The 18064-nt window shown below is 37.3% G+C and overlaps 1 protein-coding gene across 1 annotated transcript in view; it reads left to right on the forward strand.

Annotated features, from left to right (window-relative positions):
• MTCL1 (microtubule crosslinking factor 1) overlaps positions 1 to 18064 on the forward strand; it is a 168104-nt gene that overhangs the window by 26413 nt on the left and 123627 nt on the right. The window contains exon 3 of the mRNA XM_044666826.1: positions 3554 to 3712. Coding sequence (XP_044522761.1) covers positions 3554 to 3712 — 159 coding nt within the window. The remainder of the gene's footprint in view (positions 1 to 3553; positions 3713 to 18064) is intronic.

Consider the following 18064-nt stretch of genomic DNA (forward strand, 5'->3'; position numbering starts at 1 on the left):
CTAGCTCTGCCTGTATAATTTCTCCCTGTCTTTCAATGGCCAGTTCAACTGCTGCTTTCTCATGAAGACTTCTTTGCTCTCATTCTCTGTTCCTGCCCCTCTTTCACAGCCCTAAACATTACATAATTTCCTTTTCTCTTGAACTACCTTTGTAATTCAGTTCAACTCAAACATTTAGCTACTGGTACACATTTCATCTTACCATAAATTCCTCAAGGACATGTACATTATCTTATTCTTATTTGTATCCTCCATGACATTAAACAGAATGCCTTTCACATAATAGCTATTGAATAAATGAACATATACTGTGGGATGCACATAAAATAATTTTAGAGCGTGTTAAAGAACTCATTTTCTCAGATCACTTGTTAAAGATACCCATTGCCATTTAGCATGTGTAGGTTACTTTTTATTCCCAGATGGTGCTACAATCTGACATTCCTATACATGAGAGGAAGTCTTGGAATTACCATGTTATGGAATAGGAAATCAGGGCATAATTAATTTGCCTATGCCCCTCTGCAGGCCAAGGGTAGAAAGGCAAATAAAATGATATACAGTAATTCTAGAATTTCTCCTTTTTGATGTCTCCACTGGACTTTAGAAACCCTCTAGTGACCCACATTGCAAGTCATTTATCTAAAGATTAATTATATATCCCTGCCTCTCCTTAAAGCAGAGCAATTCCAAGAAATGTCATTTTAGTCTTTCATTATGAGAAGAGAAGAAATGCTTCTCAATTCTATTAAAAGTGATAAAACACTAGCAATCAAAGTACCACTAAATATATAATGTGATGGAGATTGGAATTTCTATAGTGATCTCTTTGCCATCCATGATGAAAAAAACAGATTCTTCCTCATTCTCTATTCAATGGTAAAAATGTTCAACAGATTTTAAATATAAAGTATCTTATCACACTATACTTATATGGAACATTTTTAGCTATATCTTCAATTTGAATTTTTAATAAATTATGTATGCATGTATGTGTGTGTTCTGTCTGTGAATATATGTATTCCATTTATTATATACATACTTTTTTCCTCTAGAGGATTTGGGATTTTTTACAAGGCCTAAATGTTTAAGTTTTTGTTTGTTTTGTTTTACTGATACCCTTTGATAGCTGCCATAGCTCTTTCTCTTTCTCTCCTCCTTATTGGGCTCTCCCTTATAACAAAAACAATCTGAAAACATGTACATTACTAAATATATGCCATGCACTTACTATATGCTGGACATTGGAGATATGAATACAAAAATAAGATAATCTTCACCCTCAAGGAGTTTACCTTATTTGCAGGGTGGGGAAGTGGGATGGGAGGGAGAGAGAAAGAATGTTATCATTAATATTACTTAAGTAATTACTTAATATTATTTAAGTAAGATAAAAGATATAGATAGATTGATAGATGATAGAAGGAAAGATATAAAAGATGTACACACACATATACATAAATAGTGATTTGGGGATGGTGCAAATACTAACTGAGGGAATCAGGAAAGATTTATTGAAGGAGGCACAGTAGTGTCACCTCCTCCTCTCTCGTGGCTGACAAAGTATACAATACTCCATTGCAGATCCCACTTTTCTACAGAGAGAAGGAATATATATATATACATATGTATATATATATATATATTTCTCATTATCTGTCCTCTGGAACAAAAATTAAACTAAAATAATGAATTTTAATTTTAAATAAATCTATTCTTAAAATAACCACCTTTCCTCCTAAAAATGTAAGCTAGATAAACTATAATAAAAAATTTTTTTTCTGTGATCTACTGACTTTAAAACTGGGCTATAGAAATAATATCTTTAAATCTAGGACAAGGTTTGTAACCTGAGGTCCATAAACTTTTTAAAAATATAGAGGTTGAGGGGCAGCTGGGTAGCTCAGTGGATTGAGAGCCAGGCCTAGAGATGGAAGGTCCTAGGTTCAAATCTGGCTTCAGACACTTCCCAGCTGTGTGACCCTGGGCAAGGCACTTGACCCCCAATGCCCACCCTTACCACTCTTCCACCTAGGAGCCAATACACAGAAGTTAAGGGTTTAAAAATTAAAAAAAAAAAACAGAGTTTGAAATCTTTAATATAATTGATTTCTTTTGTAATCTTATTTCTGTGTTATTTTGGCTCTCATATTTCAACTCTCTTATCTCATCTCTCATAAGATTTTAGCCAATTGAGTCCAATCCACTGCATCTAATTTCCTTGCTTTACAGATGAGGATACTAAGGCACAGAGAAGTTAAATGACCATTTCAGGCTCACACAGCTATTCTGCATTTTCTTTTATGCATTTGTAAACATTGTTATAAGAAAGGATCTATAGGTTTCACCAGACTCAAAAAAAAAGGGCTGGGACACAGTAGATGATATAAAAAACGTTTAAAATTCCTGATTCAAAGTAAATATGTATCCTGACTAAATTCATAGTTTAATTGCAGGGTGATTTGTCATAGGATATTGTTGAGGCAATTCAGGAAATTAATAGAGTACATAATCTTCTAACTTTGAGTAACTATGATCTTGTATTCTATTTTCTAAACTAGTTGTTTAGTCATGTCTTACTCTTTGTGACCCTGTTTGAGGTTTCCTGGACAAAAATGCTGGAGCAGTTTGTCATTTCCTCCTCCAGGTCATTTTATTTTATTTTTTAATATATTTTTTATTTTTTTAAACCCTTAACTTCTGTGTATTGGCTCCTTGGTGGAAGAGTGGTAAGGGTAGGCAATGGGAGTCAAGTGACTTGCCCAGGGTCACACACCTGGGAAGTGTCTGAGGCCGGATTTGAACCCCAGCTCATTTTAGAAATGAGGAACTAAGTCAAATGGAATTAAGTGACTTGCCCAGGATCACACAACTAATAAGTGTCTGAAGTCATATTTAAACTGAGGAAAATAAGTCTTCTTGACTTCAGGTCTGGTATTTTATACTTGGCCACCTCTAAACTAATACATCATTGTAATATTTCAAAGTTTTCATAATGGATCTATCAGATGCAAATGCTTCCATTGTCTCTTCCATTTGGTATAAAACAGGAATTATTTTTTTTTTAAATATTGGGTCCAAGACAAAAAAAAATGGTACAGGCTAGACAATTAGGGAGAGTCACATAGCTAAGATGTGTCTGAATCCATATTTGAACCCAGAACCTCCCATCTCCAGGTCTGACTCCCTAACTGAGCCACCTAGCTGCCTGCCCCTAAAACAGGAAATCTTAACAGGTTTTGTGCCATGGACCTTTTGGGCAGGCAAGGTAAGCCTTTGGACCTTTAGATAGAATAATGTTTTTAAATGCATAAAATAAAATACAGAGGATTATAAGGGAAACCAGTATATTTAAATTCACACAAAACACACATAAGTTCATGAAGTTAAGGCTTTGAATCCCTGGAAAAAATCAGTCCCTGTTGTTTCTCTTGGGAACTATTTGGGTGGGCTTAGTTGCTGTTTGAGTGGACCACACGTTTAGGTGACAGCCTATACTTATTATCCTGAAGCTTCATAACCTCAGGATCCTCACACACGTGGTTCAATACAGGTGGCCAAAGATGTATCCGTCAGACTGCACCACGAACTTGAGACCGTGGAGGAAAAACGTGTTAAAGCTGAAGATGAAAATGAAACTCTGCGACAGAAGATAATTGAAGTTGAAATATCCAAACAGGCCTTGCAAAACGAGCTGGACAAGTTGAAAGAGGTAAGCATGTGAGAACATTTGTCAAAACCTTGCTTTTGAGATGAGATGGTTTGTTGATTTGGTTACCAACATCTGGTTCTTCTTAGATATTTGAAAATATTTCATATAACCTGCTTTCGTGCTGATTAATTCTTGCTTGTCCAATGAGGTTTATTATTGATGGAAAATGGGAATTAAATGTTTTATGTTTTGTAAGACCTTTTGTTTAGGAGTTGCTCTGGGGGGAGCGAACTTCCACTCCAAAAGAAGATCACACCATCTCTGTAGTTAAATATTCTCAGAGAATTGTCTAGGGAAACTCAGAGATTAAATTACTTTCCCAGGGCCATCTAGCTTATGTGTTATAGAGAAATGTGAACCCAGGTCTGGACTCCAGGTCCAGCTCTCATAAGATTTTAGACTTAAAATGGGAAACCCACTGATATCCAGTTGAGTCCAATCCATTATGTCCAGATGAGGATACTGAAGCTCAGGGAAATTAAATGACCATTCCAGAATCACACAGCTAATATTTCTGTGGCAGGATTTGAATCTAGATCTTCCTAACTCCAAATCTAGTACTCTGTCAAATGTGCTATACTACCTCATAGAGTTCAATAGTCAGTTGTGATATGGAATCTTCCATTTCAGCAAACTATGAGAGGGCTTGGAAACAGGATGATGCTGTACTTATTAAAATCTAGCAAATGGTTCTAGCAGTGATTATTCATTCTCTTTATTTCCATTAGAATTCAAGCTTTTTGAAGGCAGAGACTGTTTTTGCTTTTTCTTTTTGTACCTGGCATATGGTGAGCGCTAAATAAATACTTGTTGATTGACTATAATGTAAATATAGATCTTTTTTATCTTGGGTATTCCAAAAGATGTATATAAAATGAGTTTTAGCTAAAGTCTTATTTTCCTTTGAATTTCAATGATTAGTTTGATGATGATTATTCTAATAAACCAGTTCTAGTCCCTAACCCCCAAACCATAAGAGTGTCAAGTTGACAGCTGCTGATGAATTAAATTCAATTCAACAAGCATTTTTTAAGCATGAATTTTTGTCTTTTGACATTAACCTCTGCCACCACTGTAAGTACAAGACTCACAGCATTTTTCCTGTGGCTTGAAATTTCTTACTTTCTTACTGTTTCTGAAACCCTATTTTTCACTTTCTCCTTTTGTCTAGATTTGCCAAAAGGTGCCACCATATTAAGAGGATTTTTGAGTCTGGATTAGGTTCTCTTTTTAATTTTAGCCCTTGGTTGATATAGATCTTATTAGTTCACTCTTCTAGACATTTTGTATTGAAATTCAAAATTTTACATATCAATTTTATTCAGAAAAAGGAATAGCCATTCAAAATATAGTAGCTTGAGAGGTATACAAAAAGTGTGTGAGTATACATGAGATAAAGATCAGTTAGTGAGTCAGTCAATGGAGTATTTGATAGATTGACTGACTTAAAATTAGTCCTGCTTCATATGCTTACTAGCTGTGTGCCTAGGGGCAAATCATTTAATTTTTCTCTGCCTTAGTTTCCTCATCTATAAGTATAAATAATATCCTGTACCTCAAATGGTTATAGTGAAGGGAAAATGAGATAATGCAAAGCACTTTGCAAAGAGCTATATAAAGGTTGCTACTATTATTGTTGTTTATTTGAATGTTGTTGTTAGATCATGGGGATATAAAGTCGCTAATGTAACAATCTGCTGAGCTTACAATTTATATATTTATTAAGGTGGTATATATGCAGACAGGTTTTGGTGTGCTCACTTTGAGGTTTACTTTTCCTTGAATATATTTTTTATTTCAGTCTCTTTTCCATCATCAAATGTACATTTTCACTCTTGCCTATTGACCATTCTATTAACTCTGCTACCAACACAAATACCACAAGACCCCCAATTTTTCCTGAGACTTGGAATTTCTGACTTCATTTACAGTTTCTGAAACTTTACTTTACCTTCTCTTTTTGTCTAGATTTGCCAAAAGGTGCCACCATGTTAAGGGGAATTTTGAGGCTTAATTAGATTCTCTTTTGAATTTTAGCCTTTGATTGATGTAGATCATATTTATTCCCTCTTCTAGACTTTTTGTATAGAAATTCAAAGTTCTTCATCATTTTATGCAGAAAAGTGAACAGTATTCAGAATATAGTAGATTGAGAGGTGTAGAAATTCAGGCCTTGAATTTACATGAGGTAAAGACCAGTTAGTGAGTTAGTCAATGAACATTTATTAAGAGACTGCTATGTAGAACTACAGAAAATCATTCATGTAGCTTTGTAAAGCTTCTATTTATGTTCCTGACATAGAGTAGGAACTTAATAAAGGTTTGTTGACTTATAAAAAAAAAAAAGAGAGAGACTGCTTTGAGGTGGGCATACAAAGAAAGACAAAAGACAATCCCTGCCCTTGAGAAGCTTATAATCTAATGGAGAGACAACAGGCAAATAATTGTGTACAAACAAGGTATATTCAAGATATATAGGATATCATCAACAGAGAGAAGGAACTAGAATCAAGAGGAATTGGGAAAAGTTTCCTGTAGAAGGTAGGGGTCTCAGAAACCAATCATTCCTAGGAAAAATTCTCTCTAGAATACATTAACAAGTGTCATTGTAAAGAGACCTTCCCCTTTTCTATTTGGGGAAGGTCTAATTGTTATGAATTTTTTTTCTGATATCAAACCTTAATCCTTCTTCTACATAACATTATTATTTTAAACCTTCACCTTCCATCTTAGAATGAATACCAAGGCAGAAGAGTGGTTAGGGATGGGTAATGGAGGTAAAATGACTTGTCTAGGTCACACAAAAGTGTCTAAGGCTTCCTGCCTCTAGGCTTTGGCTCTCTGTCCACTGAGCCACCTAACTACCATCAACAATACTTTAAATGTAATTTTATTTTAAAAATATTTTTCCATTGTTACATGATTCATGTTCTTTCCCTCCCCTCTTCCTTCCCCCCTCCTGGAGCTGATAAGCAATTCCACTGGGTTATACATGTTATTTATTTATTTTTAAATATAATTTAATTTGTAAAATATTTCAACAATACTTTTAATATTTGCAGATAGCTACTTTATCTTCTCAGAGTTGGTTTTGTTTTTTCCTTTTGGCTCAACATCCCCAATTTCTTCAGTGGTCCTTGTGTGGTATGATTTTCCATTTTCTCACTCTTTTAGTTGCCCTCCTGTGGATGTTCTTTAGCAAATCAATGTCCTTACTTAATTCCTTTTTTATCTCCATACCCACTAATGCCTATTGCTTGCCTAACTGGCCTATTCTCCCTTAGTTCTTTTGTTGGCCCTTGCCCCAAGCCCACCCCCACTAATGCCCATTGCTTACCTAATTGGCCTATTCTCCCTTGGTTCTTTTGCTGAGCCCTCGGCCCCACACCAACCCTCAGAGTTCGAGCCTTAATGTCTCTCCCCCTTCTCACTGGTTCTGGGCAGACACTTCTCTCCTTTCACCCTCAAGGGCTCTACTATCTGGCTACATTGACCTACTCACCATTCCTCACAGAAGACAGTCTCTCTTCTGATTCCATAGCTTTCCATTATTGGAATGCTCTTCCTCCTCCCTCTGTCTCCTAAACCCGTCTTCTACCTTGCCAGTGCCTTCCCTCTGATATTACTTAACATTCTCCTTCTCCTTTCCCTTCCTCTCCCTCCTCTCTCTCTGTCTATCTCTGTCTCTCCCTCTTCCCTCATTGCTTTCCTATTTCTGTCTTCATCTCTCTCCCTCTCTCTCTTTCTCTTTCTTTCTCTCTCCCCCTCTCTCTTTCTCTTCTCCCTTCCCCCATTCCTTTCTTGTCCCTCCCTTTCTTTCCTTCTCTCTCTCTCTCTCTCTCTCTCTCTCTCTCTCTCTCTCTCTCTCTCTCTCCTTTTCTTCCTCTCCTTATTTCTTCTTCTTCTTCTTATCCTGTCTCTTTCTCTCTCTCTCCCTTTTCTTCTCTCTCCACAAAAATGTAGGTGACATATTATAACATAGAGATTAAAAAATATCACTGTTAAAACCAACATAACACATATATACACATACAGATAGATAGAGATTTAGCTATATACACATGTGCTCTGCAAATATAGCTATTAACATCAAATCATAAACAATCACTGGGGAATGAGTGAGCTCCATGGTTGTTGACACAGAAATATTCAAAACAGTAGATAATGCCAAGAATCTTCAGAAAGCAACACAATTGCTTAGGACAGCTACTTTGAGGAGAGATTAGGGCAGTCTGTCTCCTCCTCCCTTGATGTTTTCATGCACCTTTATCATTCTGATTGAATGTTGTCAGCCTGCTGCCTCCCCAGACATTTAAAAACTGAGCTGAAAAGGAATATTCAATGGAAATGAAATAAGTCATTTATCCCCAGAGCTACTGTTAGCTTCAGAAGGTCTATGATACTACATGTTTATATTAATCATGTAAGCCCAATGGCACAATGATAAATAACATTTATATAATGCATGAAGGGTTGCAAGTTGCTTTACAAATATTATCTCATTTTAATCCTCTGAACAACCCTGAAAGGGAGGTGTTATTAGAATTACTATTTTATAATTTTGCCCAGCTAGATTGAGGAAACTGAGGGAAACAAACGTTAAGTGATATCTAATACAGCAAATAAATATCTGAGACAGAATTTGAACTCATCTTCTTGATGAAGCCCCATGTTCTATCCACTGTGCCACAAAGACTTGTGTAGTTGATACAACTAACTACATTTAAATATTCCAAAAGATGGCCTTTTTTTTTTTAACTCAGAGAGGGAGAACTCTGATGACACCTGGAATCTCCAAGGACATGGATTCACCCCTGTCTCCTCTCCTAGAAGTAGAAAGTGCAGATCTAAAAGGTGAATGAAGAAATACTTATCAGGAAAAGATACTTGATCAACTGCTTCATTTTTTTTTGTTATTTGGGAAATTATATATATTGGTAAAATCAAAAGCAAAATTCTTATTGCCTTTTATCCTAGCTATTTTCCTCATTCCAAATCTCTTTATTTACTTTATAGCTCCCTACATAGAAACATACACATTAATATTTAATAATGATATGACTTATATTCTGAAAAGATGGAGAATATTTGGTGTATTATAAACATTGATAGCCATGGCAGGAGCTAACTATCACCTCTAACTTCCATAATCCTGTAAGCTTTGATAAAGTGTCCCCCCCAAAAGAATAAGGAAGGTCTAAAAGAGACAGGGGCAGCTGGGTGGCTCAGTGGATTGAGAGCCAGGCCTAGAGACTGGAGATCCTAGGTTCAAGTCCGGCCTCGGACACTTCCAGCTGTGTGACCTTGGGCAAGTCACTTGACCCCTATTGCCCACCCTTACCACTCCTGGGCTAAGGACGGTCCCTAGCCCGGATGAAAAAGGAGGAGGGTTGGGCGTGGGGCTAGCAACCCCACCCTGTAAAAACTACATCTGCTAAAGAAACCGCAACCTAAAGTAGGGGCAGCTGTGCTAGCTCAGTGGATTGAGAGCCAGGCCTAGAGACGAAAGGTCCTAGGTTCAAATCCGGGCTCAGACACTTCCCAGCTGGGTGACCCTGAGCGACCCATTGCCTACTGGTTGTGGCCCTATACTCCCTATGCTCCTAGAATGGAGTCCCAGGATAAAAAATAAAATAAAATAAAAAAAATAAAAAAAAAAAGAGATGCAGAGAGGTGCATGAGACAGACAGAAAGGCAGAGAGATAGAGGGATGGTAGATAGGTGCATGCTTTAGTGGCCAGAGTCCTAGGATCAGAAAGATTTAGATTCAAATTCTACTTTCTAACACTAGCTTTATGATCATTGGCAAGTTATTTAACCAACATCTCTAAGACTCAGACTCCTCATCTGTACAATGGGGATAATAATGCATCTATAGGACACCCTCCTGGAGCTATTGTGAGAGATGAATTAGAACATGTATGTGAAGTGCTTTGCAAGTTTTCAAGTATAAATTTCTATTATGATTATTAATGCTACAACTACTGCTGAACTTTGGATACAACCATTATCCTAACCATTCCTGTAACTCCACTGCAGTCCAACACATAAAATCTCTCTATGAATATCCATGACATAGGAGAATGCAGGGACACACTGGAAAGGCCCCCATATGTCCCCTGTCAGGCCCCCACTGCTTTCACCTGCCTCTCTTCTAAGACAAATAGCTATGAAGTGGCAGTAAACATCCTAGACTCTTAATAACCACTAATCCAGAGATTCTGGCTCATCCTCATTTTCATTTCTTAACCGTAGGTAGCTTCATAATGGGAGGGAGGCTCAGTACTGAGGTCCATTGCCCACAAGTGATGCTTAGAAGTCCTCATGATTCAACTGCCCTCACATTTCAGTTGTCCTGGCTTTCTTTAGATTGAGATGGGTTCAGAAATGCATAAAAAACCTCAGTCCAGTCTCAGACAAAAAGAAAGTCAATTATTTCTGTGCCTTTAGGTAATCTTTAATAAGTTCATCTAGATCAGTGATTCCCAAAGTGGACACTACCACCCCCTGGTGGGTGCTGCAGTGATCCAGGGAGGTGGTGATGGCCACAGGTGCATTTATCTTTCTATTAATTGCTATTAAAGTTTTAAAATTTTAATTTCCAGGGGGCTAAGTAATATTTTTTCTGGAAAGGGGGCGGTAGGTCAAAAAAGTTTGGGAACCACTGATCTAGATAATAGTATTGCTTAGAGGCTGAAGTGTTCTTTGCCATCTTTCTTGCAACCTTGTTTGACCCACCTTTTTGGAAAGGAAAGAGCATAGATAGCTTCAAATAGAGACTGAATGATATGCAGAATGAAAGGACTCAAGTGTCTTACATGGTGGGATGAATACCATACTAGCCTGGAGAAAATTTGGGTTTATTCTTCCTTTCATCAATAACAAGTTATGCAGCCTTGGGCCATGGACCTGACCTTTGGATATGCCTCCTCAATAAAATGGAGATAGTAGTTCTTTGCCTGTTTGATGGCAGGGAACTTAACTAACCAATCTCTAGAGAGCTCTTCCAACTTCATTCATTCATTCATCCATGTATTCATTCAGATGATCAAAAGAATCCCTGAGTTCTATTTAATTTATGCATGTACTACAGGGCTCTTAATACCACATGTAAAGAATAATCTCAAAATGGAAAACCATTCCACTTGCTTGTCCTTTGAGTAAAGATTTCTCCACCATTCACCACTGGTCATAATTAAAGAAAGGCATTGAAGCATCTATTGGGAGAATGGGAAGGAATAAAAAAAAAAACTGGTGTTAAAGAGATTATAACAGTTTGGTTTGGTGAATAAAAAGTGGGGGGATAGATGCTTAGGTTTAAATCATCCTCCAAAGGCATTATGGGATTGTTTAAATTTTTTATTATTTTTATCACTAGTAATAATAATGGCAGAGGGAGAAACTGAGTGATTTGTACCTGTGAATGTGTGATTTAACATGCATTTTATTTAAACTTGGAGGGAGGAAGAGGATTGATTAAATTGGGGCTAAGCCAGCCAATAGAGAAAGTCAGACTGGGTAGTTCAGGATGCAAGCTGCTATGAAAAGGTAGTTTTGTAGAAAAAGACAAAACAGAGAGAGGATTAGGAGCAGGACACGCAGCTGCAGAAAGGTCTGGCATAAATGTTTTGGAATGGTGAAGCTAGAAATGAATAAGTTTGAGTTGCTAGGGAGAAAAGATTTGTTTTCAATGCGGCCACCATGGAGAGCTCCTAATATGGTATTTTCTATGCTATTGAAAAGCAGAGATAGAAAGAGAAGCTATCAGATCCGCCTTTAGGCATCATGGCAAAACCCTTTTTGCCTTCTTCTGGAAACAATTCTTGTCAATTCCAAAATTGAACCATTTTAAAAGGCTTTTTTAGCTCAATGACAATATTTTAACATTTGTATAGCTCTTTACTTTTCAAATGATCTTTTCAATGATTTTGTGAGATAGGTAAAGTAAGTTTATATTATATACAGATGAGGCCCAGAGAGAGCAGTTAGGTGGCACAGTAGATGGAGTTCCAGGCTTGGAGTCAAGAAGTCTTTTCTTCCTGAGTTCAAATCTACCCTCAGATACATAGTAACTGTGTGACCCTGGGCAAGTCACTTAACCCTATTTGTCTCAATTTCTTTATCTGTAAAATGAGTTGGAGAAAGAAGTAGAAGACTACTCCAGTATCTTTGCCAAGAAAACCCCAAAAGAACCATGAAGTCATGAAGAACTGGAAATGATAAATAACAGAACAACAAAAGATCCAGAGAAGTCAAGTGGTTTACCCCAGGTCGACAGACAGAGCAACAAAACCCTGAGTTGAACCCAGGTCTTTTGGTTCCTAATCTGGTATTCCTTCTGTTACATCAAATGATTATCTCAAGTTTTTGGACTACTTCCATTTCTCTGGGCATATGTGTTTAAAGAAATCACTTCCTGTAATTATTAAAGTCCCTTATTACCAATTAGCAAATTTGTTGTTCTCTGTGTGTCTATGTGTATGGTTGGGAGAAAGAGAAGATTCAGATTATTCCATCACAGAAATGTACATACATTAATCGGAATAAGAACAAACTGGATTTGACAGTGAATTTGTCTCCTACTAGAGAGGAAGGCAGCCTTTTAGAATGCCTCATTTTTTCAAGGTTCAGCTGATTAACCACCTCCTATATTTCTATATGAGACTTCTGTTGATCTCTTCAGGAGCTAGTTCCTTCCTGAATGAAATTACTTTATTCTATATGTACTTCCATACTGATGTGTATTGTTTCCCCAGCTAAAAAGTAAATTTGAAGAGAGAGATTATTGTGGGTTTTTTTTTCTGTACCTCTCTAGCACCTACATCAGACTCTAGAACATAGTAGGAATGTAATAAATGCTTTTTGATTGATTCATTAATTGGATAGATTTGATACTAAATTCCTCAGGAGCAAGGCATAAAGAAAAAAGTACAGGTCTTAAATTCAGAATAACAAGGTTCTAGCTCTGAATGTCTTATAACTCTGGGCCTCAGTTTCCTCACCTGCAAAATGAGGATACTGAACTTCACCAGACAATCCTTTGCCGCTCTCAAATTCTAAGATTCCTAAATCCTTGAATCTATCACATAATGCATAATCTTTTTAATATAGTTGACTATTGTGGTATACACATATGTATTACTTCTCTTTCCTGTGTTTTAGAAATATAAAAGAGGAAGAGAGATATTTTTTTACTTTTTAATAATTTTTATTTTTTAGAAAAGTTATCATCGTTACATGGTTCATGTTCTTACTTTCCCCTTCAGACCCCTCCCCCCTCCCCCTTGCCCCCATAGCCGACGCACATTTCCCCTGGTTTTAACATGTGTCATCAATCAAGACTTATTTCCAAATTGTTGATAGTTGCATTGTTGTGGTAGTTTCGGGTCTATATCCCCAATCATGTCCGCCTCAACCCATGTGTTCAAGCAGTTGCTTTTCTTCTGTGTTTCCTCTCCTGTAGTTCTTCCTCTGAATGTGGGTAGGGTTCTTTTCCATTAGTCCCTCAGTATTGTTAATGATCATTGTATTGCTGCTAGTATAGAAGTCCATTACATTCTATTTTACCACAGTGTATTGGTCTCTGTGTACAATGTTTTTTTGGCTCTGCTCCTTTCACTCTGCATCAGTTCCTGGAGGTCTTTCCAGTTCACATGGAATTCCTCCAGTTTATTATTCCTTTTAGCGCAGTAATATTCCATCACCAGCATATACCACAGTTTCTTCAGCCATTCCCCAATAGAAGGGCATACCCTCATTTTCCAGTTTTTTGCCACCACAAAAATCGTGGCTATAAATATTTTCATACAAGTCTGTTTATCTATGATCTCTTTGGGGTACAGACCCGAGAATGGTATGGATGGATCAAAGGGCAGGCAATCTTTTATAGCCCTTTGAGCGTAGTTTCAAATTGCCATCCAGAATGGTTAGATCAGTTCACAACTCCACCAGGAATGCATTAATGCCCCAATTTGACCACATCCCCTCCAACACTTATTACTCTCCCCTACTATCATTTTAGCCAATCTTCTAGGTGTGAGGTGATACCTCAGCATTGTTTTGATTTGCATTTCTCTAATTATTAGAGATTTAGAGCACTTTCTCGTGTTCTTATTGATAGTTTTGGTTTCTTTATCTGAAAATTGTCTATTCATGTCCCTTACCCATTTATCAATTGGGGAATGGCTTGATTTTTTATACAATTGATTTAACTCCTTGTATATTTGTATATTTATATATTTGAGTAATTAGACCCCTGTCAGAGTTTTTTGTTTTAAAGATTTTTTCCCAATTTGTTGTTTCCCTTCTGATTTTGGTTGCATTGTTTTTGTTTGTAAAAAGCTTTTTAATTTAGTATAATCAATCATCCCATTCACATTCAGAGTTATAATTATCAGTTCTGTATTCCTCAACATTTTGGTATCCTCTCTTAGTTCTATCCCTCCTTCTTAGGCTATTTCCTTTTAAACCAGTGATTTGTTTTAAACCAGTAACCCTTGTCCCCTCCCTTGATTTACTACCCTTTCTACCCCCTCCCTTTTTATTCCCCTCTTTTTATTTTTAAGGCCTAATGAATTCCCTCTCCCTTCTCCCCTCCCTTTTTTGACCTCCCCACTCCTCTGCTCCCCTTGGTTTATCCCTTCTGACTTTCTCAGTAGGGTTAGAGTTCTATATCTCAATGGATATAGCTACTCTTCCCTCTCAGGGTTAATTCCACTGAGAGTAAGGTTTAAATATTACCTCTTAATGTTCTCTTCTTCTCCTTCTTATAATAGTATTCATCCCCTCCCCTTCCCATGCCCTCTTTGTGTGTAAGAGAATATCCTATTTTTCTTTTTCTTTTTTTTTTCTTTTTTTTTCTAAACCCTTGTACTTTGGTGTATTGTCTCATAGGTGGAAGATTGGTAAGGGTGGGCAATGGGGGTCAAGTGACTTGCCCAGGGTCACACTGCTGGGAAGTGGCTGAGGCCGGGTTTGAACCTAGGACCTCCTGTCTCTAGGTCTGACTCTCACTCCACTGAGCTACCCAGCTGCCCCCAATATCCTATTTTTCTTATTCATTCAAGTTTCTCTTGGTGTCCTCTACTATTCACCCCCCTCTTTCCCACCCACCCCCTTATCATCTTAGACCATTTAGTACTCCAGCCTCTCCCTGTGAATAATTCTTCTAATTACTATAATAGTGGATATTGCAATAGTAAATAGAGTTCACTACTGTGAATTACACATAACATTTCTCCATATAGGAATACAAATAATTAGATCTTATTAAAGCCCTTAAAGAGGCAAACTTAAAAATAAGAGTTTTCTTTCTTTCCCCTCTGTTTCTTATTTACCTTTTCATATTTCTCTTGGTTTTTGTAGTTGGATATTGAACTTTCCATTTAGTCCTGGTCTTTTCTGTGCAAATACTTGGAAATCTTCTATCTTGTTGAATGCCCATACTTTCCCCTGGAAGTATATAGCCAGTTTTGATGGGTAGGTGATCCTTGGTTGTAGACCCAGTTCTCTTGCCTTTCTGAATATCATATTCCAAGCCTTGCGGTCTTGTAGTGTGGAGGCTGCCAGATCCTGTGTGATCCTGATTGGTGCTCCTTGATATCTGATTTGTCTCTTTATGGCTTCTTGTAAAATTTTTTCTTTTACTTGGAAACTCTTGAATTTGGCTATTATATTCCTGGGGGTTGTCTTTTCACAGTTTAGTATAGAGGGCGATTTATGGATCCTTTCAATGTCCATATTACCCTCTTGTAGAACTTCAGGGCAATTTTGCTGAATAATTTCCTTTAGTATGGAGTTCAAATTTCTATTAATTTCTGCTTTTTCAGGAAGACCAATGATTCTCAAATTATCTTTTCTAGATCTGTTTTCTTGATCTGTCAATTTCTCAGTGAGATATTTCATGTTTCCTTCTATTTTATCAACCTTTTGACTTTGCTTTATTTGTTCTTGTTGTCTTGAGAGATTATTGGCTTCTACTTGTCCAATTCTTGCCTTTAGAGACTAGTTTTCTGCTATATTCTTTTGATTTTCCTTTTCAATTTGGTTTATCCTGTTTTCCAGCTGTTTGATTTTGGTCTCCAATTTGTTCATCAAATCTTTTGATTTGGGGGCATCTTTTTCTAATTACCCAATTTTAGCTTTTAGAGTCTGGTTTTCAGCTCTAATCTTTTGATTTTTCCTTTTGAATCTGGTCTGTTTGGTTCTTCAAGCCTTCTAGCTGGTCATTTATGGTCTTCAATTTGCTTATCAATTTATTTGATATCTGAGCCTCACTTTCTAATTGCAAAATTCTGCCTTTTGAACTGTTATTTTCTTTCCAGATCTCTTTCATCTTTCTCATAATCTCAGATTTGAACTCTTCAATAGCTTGTGACCAGTTTTCATTTTTTGGGGAAGGTTTGGTTGTGATTACTTGTTTGTTCTCCTCTGCTGTTTGCTCTGTTGTATGGATTTTTTCTGTGTAAAAGTTGTTGAGTGTTAAAGATTTCTTCTTGATATTTCTCTTCTGGGGTTCCTGTGTCTGGCTTGCCATTGTTAGCCCAACGCCCTCTCAGCTTTATCCTCACGTCCAGGGTCTGTCTGTACTCTTTAGGCTCCTGAGGTCCCAGGTCTAGTTGTTCTCAGGGTCAAGCCTCCTGGTGGTCCCCTTGCTTGTTCCCCTGCCCAAAGATCCTTTAACAGTCTCAGGGTGCTGCTTCCACAGTCATGCACCCCTCTGCTCTGGGTCCCCACACACGGTCCTCGCCTGAGCTCAGAATCTGAGTCTGTAGCTGCGACCCCTCCTGTGCTCAGGGTCTATGTTCAAAGTCCACGTGTTCTTTAGCCTCTTGGGGTCTTAAATCTTGCTGCTCTCAGGAACAGGTCCTGTTGATCCCAGATAGCTGTCAAGGACTTAATGGATGCCCCAAACTTGCTCTAACTCTTGTGTGCTGGCTTTGGCCCTGTTGGTGGGGGGGCAGGGAGGGGTTGCTCAGCTCTCACGTTTTAGTGAGACCTGTTTCACCCCCTTATAGCATGGAAATGCCCCAATCTCACGTACCTTCAATGCTGCATCCTGTTGTGGGGTCCCTTCGTTCGTCTGGATTTGCTTTTATGTCCCCTTGAGGAGTCCTATATGTTTCTGTTAGGAGAGGTTAAGCAGCTGCTTTTTACTCTGCCGCCATCTTAACCCGGAACCCCCAAGAGAGATAATTTTAAAGAGCCCAGACAGGGCCAAGGAAAACCTGATTTCATTTTCAAGATTAATAACAATTCAGAAAATTTTGGTGGCAATTAAAAAAAATCCTTTGTGATTATTCTGAAATGTTAGGTTTCTCCTTTACAGTTTTAATTTCTCATTTTCTTTCTATTTTTATTGTCACCATCCCTAGTTAAAGTCCTAGTTACCTTACCCTAGGACTATTGCAATAGTTTTCTATTGATCCCTTGGTCTTCAGTCTTATGAATCTGTAATATTTTCCCCTCTTCTCTCAGCATTCCCAATAATATTTTAGAATAAGATTTTGCACATAGTGGGAAAGAATGAAATATTTGTTAATTGGATGAGGGTCATCTTTTTTTCTTTATTAGATATTCATTAACCTTTAAAAATATCTCCCCATGAGTAATTTTCCAAGTCATTTATGACCTTTGGATGCTCTGATTAATAATAATCTCCAGACCTGCCCTGGGCACTAGTTTCTGGGCAATAATTATAGGCAGCATAGTCATCATAGAAAGTGGCTTGTTTAGTGAGTAACAATGCTTCTATTGATCAATATCTTTGACATTCAAGTAAACCTAGAGCCCTTCCATTTTGATTATGCATGTTAATTTGTTCCCTCCTATGAGTAAATGGACATTGGCCTCCTTCAATCTGTCCCTCACAGTCTTACCCACAAGCACTTTTAGAGACCTCAGTTAACCTTTCAGTTGAGGTAATGTTACCATTTGGGATGATCACATTTGAAAAAGTGATCCTATGTTAGCTGCTGATTGGTCTGGTTGCCAAAATTTATTTCCTCCAGAGGTTTAATTCTAACCTTTTCCCTACTCTTCCCTAAACATACTTTCACTTAACAAGAGTTGGATATCTTGGTGGGGTAAGAATTTGTCTGAGCTATTATATTGCTTAGAAATTCAGAGGAAGACACATAAGTTTAAAATGAGTAACTTTGATGTTAAAGTTGATTTCTTTTAAAAAATATAAAAAGTAAAATATTAAATATTTAAAAGTACTGTGCTTATATCTAGATAATCTTTCTCAGAACTGAACTAATAGTTACCTCTACCAAATGTCTTCAGTGAGTGCCTATTACCTTTATAATCAAAAATCAATTCCGCTGTTTAGTATTTAAGAGTCCTTACAAC

This window comes from Gracilinanus agilis, chromosome 1 (genome assembly GCF_016433145.1).
Source record: "Gracilinanus agilis isolate LMUSP501 chromosome 1, AgileGrace, whole genome shotgun sequence".
NCBI classification, from domain to species: Eukaryota; Metazoa; Chordata; class Mammalia; order Didelphimorphia; family Didelphidae; genus Gracilinanus; species Gracilinanus agilis.